Here is a 6913-nt window from a genome sequence, read left to right as displayed (position 1 = left end):
TCTAATTTTGTAACATTTAGGTAAGCCATCATTGTTACGACACTGTTTCATCTTTTAGGATCTATGTCAGTGCAATTTAAATGCTAATAGTTTGTTTGATGAAACTGGACTTGATATCACCGTGTATAGTTTTAATTTTCAGGGAATAGTTATAATTTGCAAGTACAAAAGGTTATTTGCCTTATTTGGTGAAGTGAACCTATGCAATCATGACAAACAAATTTTTTTGCCTAGACTTTTTTTCCCGTAGAGCAAACAAGCTTGTGCTTTCTATATTTATACTTCTTATTTGCAATATAGCTTCGACCTTGGGCTGTGTAAATTGACCAATTAATGTAATTTAAAATGAATGAGAATTTTTATACGAGAGCATTATAAAAGTTATATGTGTTTCGCTTTACTCATTAAATTACTGCAACAAACTGGTTTTTGTGTCAATTTTAAATATGATACGAATATTCGTTTCATACAAGAATTATACTTTTGTTCCCTTTTTTTTAACCTTGAAGTCGAATTCCAAATTAATATTTCTAAGTGAAAATAAATAGAGGAAATAAAACGCTGTAATCCAATTAAATTTTTATTGTCCATAAAAATTGTAACAACCTAAATTATAATGAAACATACATAAGATTATCTATCCTTGCAGTATACAGCGGAGTGACAGGACATTATTCAATACCTTTTACGTCAAACACCAACTCTAAGTTTTTATACATATAAATAGGCAATAAATTCATTGACAACAATAATAATTAATATAACTCGAGTTGGTGTTTTCGTCATGTCATACGAGTCACGATTAATTGTATTCAATAATATTACTGAGTATTATTTACATGTGTACAGTCTTTTCTTCACTTTTACTTAAGAGATCACTTCTTAACGTTAAAACCTTCGCCCGTAGGATCCAAGATCCAGGGGTAGTTGTTCGGGCATTCCATACATGTAAAAAGACGTAAGGTCTCTCCTGGTAACTCTCGTGTTGTTAAAGGACAAGCGTTTGGTAGAGAACAGAAAGGTTGACCCTTAACATCGCACTTTTCTTGTTTCCATTCCTGGAAGTCGCGGAGTGATGATAGTTCTGTGGGATTTTGCATCCATTGGATAACTTGGATAAGGGAAGTGAAGTAGACATCGTTCTTTTCAAGCATTTCTTCAATAAATTTAATGAGTTCATCTCTGAATTCTTTTTTGGATTTGAGCCAAGAAGCATGGAAGTGTAGACCAAGAGGAGCACGGTTTGTCGTGTAGTGACGGTTGAAGTTGTGACGAAGAAGACGGGCGAATTGATCACCAGTTTGAATGTTAGAACAAGAGTCAACAACGTGACAACCAGGAAGAGATTCGTCGAAAGTAGGATCATCACGTCTATCTAATTCATTCATTACCATTTCCCAGACTGGGTGGCTTCTTGAAGGACAGTTGTGAGCGTTACCGTTGCACTTGTGCGGCATACGGAAATAAAGAGTGTATGGCCAGATTGGGACACGACCAAGAGGAGCTGTGATTGAAGCGTCATAGACGAAATATTGATCAGCCATCATTTCAAATTGCTTGTTACCACCAACACGTAAGTAGGGAGCACGCACACCAATGATGGACGCATCTGTGATATTAGCGAAACGTTCTACAATAAGACGGGCACCGGCCATCTCAGCTAACCAGTCGTCATATGTTCCACTGGTCCAGTAGAGAGGATCATCCTTGTGAGTGAGTGAGAATACAGCAATTTCGTGTCCTTTGCGGTGTAATTCTTGTACCGCAGCATAGTTGGTATATTTGTGAGATACAAAGAATGTACCACGAATTTGACATCCGTTAGGATTGTGTCGGTTACCGTTGAATATCTGATCATATAAATCGATGTTGTCTACGTTGACGGCTCCGTTAAAAGTGATTGTGATCATCTGTGGAACTTGGTTAGGCTCAATTCCACCAGGAATACGTGTACCGTCAGCGGAACAGAAACAGTCGGGCAGAACACACTGGTTAGGGTCGCAGTCGGGAGCTCTGTTGGGGTCGACATCGACGGCTACAAGGAAGAGATATAATATATTAGAACTTATATAATTGTATAAATAAGACTTTAGGTAATAAAGAAACCACAAGCTCTTTCTCATTTATACACGAAGTGTGATTAATTAAATATCATTTATGGCTAGTACAATAACTTTAAAACAAGTTGTAATATTTTTTTTAGATGATTTTTTTTTATTTTGAATATTAAATTGTGATGTAGATGTAGTAATTTAACGTAATGTTATTTTTTATGATAATTATATTTCGTTTTTTTTTGTTTTATTACTCACGGTAATAAACTTTATATACTGTTATACTTTTGAATGTTTTATCTAATGAACTTTAGTAAGAGCAAAAAGGTGCTTACTGCAGGCGTTTTCATCAGATTCGTCTTTGCAGTCTGGTTTGCCGTTACAAAACAGTTCTTTATCTACACACTCCCTGTTGCCGCAGGCCAATTTTCCTTCGGGGCAAATTGGTTCATCGGTCTTCAAAATGGGCAATATTTTCCTTGGCTCTGAAAACGTAAACAATGTTTAAATCTAGAAATAGCTGCGTCTTTAGGGAGGGCATAGGGTGGACGTATTTCTTCGTGTATTTTAAGTGTGTCGTCAGTAATAAAGTGAAAAGGTTTTGGATAAGCATGAGAGATGACGAGTTAACATCAGAAAAATTAATAAGGATAAGTATTATCCTCTCAGTGGTGGTCAAGAAAAGAGACGAGATAGAGTTTATGAAATATTAGTCACTGGGTCAAAGCATTGTTGTAACGTAGAAGATAGTTCAGAAAAGGAAATGGGTCAATCGTTATTTTTGACCTGGTATATTAATGTAAATATTGTATGATATGGAATGAATTATCAAAATGAACCAGTTTCAATCAATATAAGAAGGAAGAAAAGTTGTGTAAGAATTATTAAATTTTCCTAGTTTTGTTTAAATTACACCTTATAGTTAAAGAAGGCTTAATTTTTTTGTTCTTTTTATGTACATGAACCAAACACCATCCAAAATAAGAAGTTAAGCCTTCGAGATAATTTATTTTGTTTAAGTAAAGCAGCAGTGTATAATACAATTATTTGTTACAAACAACATTGTGTTTACCTATTTACATTTAACATCCCAAAAGATAAAGTTAGTAAAAGTCTGAAAGAGCAAAATTAGTTATAATGTTAATTTAAGCATAAGCGTTGGAAGAAACGTGAAAATGAGTGAATTATGAATGCGTTGTGTTTGTCGCTCAATATTTCAACAATTGTTGGTGCGTGATTGATCATCAGTGATTGAGACGAAGATTATTGGAAACTTCTTTATACGTATCGCTAGAACGGTTGCTATGTAAAAAAATACTGTTTAAGACAAAATATATCAGCAGGATTAGTGTATAAGTATGCCAAAACAATCGTTTCCATTGTGTAGTTAAGGTCGGTCCTGTTGAGGGCCGTTCCCTTTGTCCGGGGCCTCATGCAAAACAAATCTACTGTGCGACGCGGCCCCTTCACCCAAGCTCGCTACACGCGTATAACTTGTCGCCACTTACTCTCAAGTTTGTCACAGTTGCTCACTTTACCCTTCCAGTCGCAGGTCTGTTTATCGAGATCAAAAGCCAGTCCGGATGGGCAAGTGATCTGTTTAAGACCTGACCTAGTGCACCTGTATTAATAAGAAATAATCAATTATTTTAAGTAAAAAAAGGTCGGAAGCGGACTCACAAAAGGCTAACTGGTATTGGACGATGGTGAGGAAATTCCAATATGAGATACGACGGAAGCTAGCTAGCCCTTCGTTCGACCACTTCCCACATTCATCAAAACTTACTTTCTAGTTTATCGCAATTCTTAACATGGGTTTTCCAGTCACAGGTTTGTCGGTCGATATCGAAAGCCAGACCGCCGGGGCACTTCACTGATGCAAGCCTGGTAACGCCATTCTCAGCACCTTTGTCGCACCTGTACACAGCCAAGCCTTCAACTCATTGAACCAGATTCATAATGATTTTATATAAATATATATTGAACTATTCGTACAACATAATATATTTTGACGAGTTACGAAGCCACCAAATAAAGTCGTATGCACTCAGCAGTCCATGTCGCCTTAAATCTTCGTTTGCCTGTTAGAGTTCACGTTATTTAAGAAAACTAGTAAAACATAAAAAATAATTGCTTTCAATTTTTAAATTGTTTTCTAAGGTAATATGTTTTATTCAGCATAATTATATAATTTTCACTAACGTTATTAGGTAAAATAGAGATATAATAAGGTAATATGTTTTATTCAGCATAATTATATAATTTTCACTAACGTTATTAGGTAAAATAGAGATATGTTAGCTATTCACATCCCGCAAGGAAATTTGGGAGTCATTAATCGAATAGTAAAACTGTTTACACACAACACAGCATTAAAAAAATTGTTAAAATAATATATATATACAAGAATTGCTCGTTTAAAGATATAAGATATATTATTATTTATTTATTTATTTTGTTTTATGTATTTATTCTTTATTGCTCTTAATTAAACTACAAAAAAACTCAATAAAGTTACAATATAATCAATCGGCGGTCTTATCGCTATATAGCGATTTCCAGACAACCAGACGTACAGAGAGAAATTAGATAGGAGGAATAGGGCAGAGCATAAATATAATACGAAAGATTGAATAAATAGAAAAAAAAAAAAAAAAAAAAAAAAAATATATATATATATATATATATATATATACTATGAAAAATATCTATTACAAATGTAAACCAATATAATAGATAAACTATATATTCACAATAGTATATGAAGAATTAAATATATAAAAATTAATATATGAAGCTTTGAATCAATGTAGTTTATGAAGTAAAACAGGTATTTTTAAACAGTATTTTTCAATATACGTTACTTTAATTTCAGTGCATCCATTATAAATTTTCAAAAAATAAATTCATTATAAATGTTGAGCAAGACATTGCATTGTTACGTTTAAGTTAGGTATAGAATATTACATTCAAGGCACGTTATTGCCCATTCCGTTCACTAGCTGGAATATCAAGTTTTTGAATTGAATATCTAACGAAGCATATAAATAAATCAACAATTTAGTTGACCTTGTTTAAGCTTTATAAAACTTGCTCGTTTTATGCTACGCATGGATGAATTCACGTGGCTGAAAAATTTATTAATAATACGTAGTTATAGTAAACTGACCTGACGACGTCACGGCAGTCGCCCTCAGTTGAGAGCCGGAAGTATTCGTCCGCCGGCCGTCCATCGCAAAGCTCTTCCGGGTTTATTTCATCTCCGCCACTATCTTCATCTTGACGCTTAACTCTCGACTCACCTACCACTGCGAAAAATATTAAAATTTAATACAATGTTCGCTTTTTTACATTTGGAATTGCAATACATTTAAGAACGAGAGCATGAGAATTATTTTCCCTCATGATTGAAACACAATTGTATAGTAATGTTTATTATACAAGATTAGAACTGCTATTGAGTAACACTTGAACGTAAGCTACGATTACCACACGCGGGTAGGAATGCAGTACCGTTTCATTTTGTCGTTAAGTGCCGTAGTGCGCATGATTCATAGGTAAGTAGTTAGGTAAATTGTCAGGGTTCACTGCATATTCGGCTTGTAATATTTACTTGCATGTAAAACGAATAAAATTACACAAGAGATCGTATTCATACGTATTTCAGTTGTCAGTTGCGTATTCCGAAAGCAAATCGATGACGGCATTGAAAGGTAAAACTTTAAAAAGAAATCGAGGTCAGCACCGGCCACGTAGATAACCGGTGTTATATCTCAGTCGCCATTAAAGTTATTAGTATGGTACATATTATATTTTGCTGATAATTAGTACAAAGAACGAAAACGAAAGTTAAACAAATAAGTAAATAGAAATTAAAAGAAAATAATACGTTGATCAAAAGCCGCCATTTTTTAGTACTACCATCATAATCGTTACTTATTTTAATACTTTACAAATTTCAATATATTTTGCTGTATAAATATAGATATTACAATGAGATGATAACAAAATTGCGAAATTAGCCACGAATAATTGGATTAAATCTGTGGAAAAGTTATGAGTACTAACCAGAGTAGGCGAGTAACAGCACACCAAGACACAGGTACGCGTGTCGAGCCATAGCGCTCGGCAAAGACTGGCCGTTGCGTCGCGCTCCGCAAGAAAGTGCAAGAGGTGCTTGCTGCCCCTCTTCACCTATTTATATAACCAGGCACCTCGCGTTCGACACCAGCCGAGACACTCCACCCGTCCTCTACGCACTATACCTCCCGCCAGTATAAATCATCACTTCTCTGTCGAAGCTTTTAATAAGCACACGGTGACATTATGAGTGATAGTAAACAGCAACGATACGCATACAATAATGTATTTAGTTTTTAATTATCATATTCACATCAAATCTAGCTACTTAGTCATAATAAACACTACTGTTCGATCATATATCAAGTATCGCGTATTGCGTTCGTAGCCACATGGGTCGTAGATGTTATCCCAGTATTTGAAATGTATTCTAAAACAGTTTCATGTTATTATTATAACCTTACAGCAATGTATCTGTGTGTTCAAACTTTAATTAGACTTAGATTTAATGTATACTAACTAACAAGACAGTAAAATTTGGAAGTGCTACGGCTAAGATATAATTTGAAGAGTTTATAACGGACAATAATATATTTTATTCGGTTTCTGTTGAAAGATTTATATATATATACTATAAATTTGAAACGTGCGGGTTTATTAAATGAAGGTCAAAAGGTAAAGGAAGGTAGTTAACTGCTGGAAGTCAATATTGATCATGACCACATATGCACTTCCTTATCTTGATTTCAAGTTAATCCTCCTTTTTAATTAAATGTTAC

The 6913-nt window shown here is 34.4% G+C and overlaps 1 protein-coding gene across 2 annotated transcripts; it reads right to left on the bottom strand.

Annotated features, from left to right (window-relative positions):
• Nucleotides 1-567: 567 nt before the first annotated feature.
• Nucleotides 568-6327, bottom strand: LOC119831051 (chitin deacetylase 1-like). Of its 2 annotated transcripts, none has more exons than XM_038354281.1 (5): nucleotides 6123-6327; nucleotides 5224-5362; nucleotides 3841-3971; nucleotides 2390-2539; nucleotides 568-2035 (listed from the first exon to the last, which is right to left on the bottom strand). In XM_038354281.1, the coding sequence occupies exons 1-5, from the start codon at nucleotides 6172-6174 to the stop codon at nucleotides 876-878; spliced, it is 1632 nt and encodes a 543-aa protein (XP_038210209.1). In that variant the 5' UTR covers nucleotides 6175-6327; the 3' UTR covers nucleotides 568-875. The 2 variants fall into 2 exon arrangements, with proteins under 2 accessions (XP_038210209.1, XP_038210219.1); XM_038354291.1 differs by lacking the exon at nucleotides 3841-3971 and adding an exon at nucleotides 3563-3675 and having other exon boundaries at nucleotides 6123-6325.
• Nucleotides 6328-6913: the final 586 nt, after the last annotated feature.

The sequence above is a fragment of the Zerene cesonia genome, chromosome 1, assembly GCF_012273895.1.
Source record: "Zerene cesonia ecotype Mississippi chromosome 1, Zerene_cesonia_1.1, whole genome shotgun sequence".
Lineage (NCBI taxonomy): Eukaryota > Metazoa > Arthropoda > Insecta > Lepidoptera > Pieridae > Zerene > Zerene cesonia.
Note: the sequence above shows the minus strand (reverse complement) of the source record. Positions and strands in the feature narration are given on the sequence as shown.

Excerpts from the sequence above, each read along its gene's own strand:
- LOC119831051 (XM_038354281.1), bottom strand. The coding sequence starts at position 6,174 with ATGGCTCGACACGCGTACCTGTGTCTTGGTGTGCTGTTACTCGCCTAC. Across the intron at positions 5,363-6,122 it reads GCTGTTACTCGCCTACTCTG|TGGTAGGTGAGTCGAGAGTT; the intron begins GTTAGTACTCAT and ends TATTTTTCGCAG. Across the intron at positions 2,036-2,389 it reads ATCTGATGAAAACGCCTGCA|CCGTCGATGTCGACCCCAAC; the intron begins GTAAGCACCTTT and ends TCTTCCTTGTAG.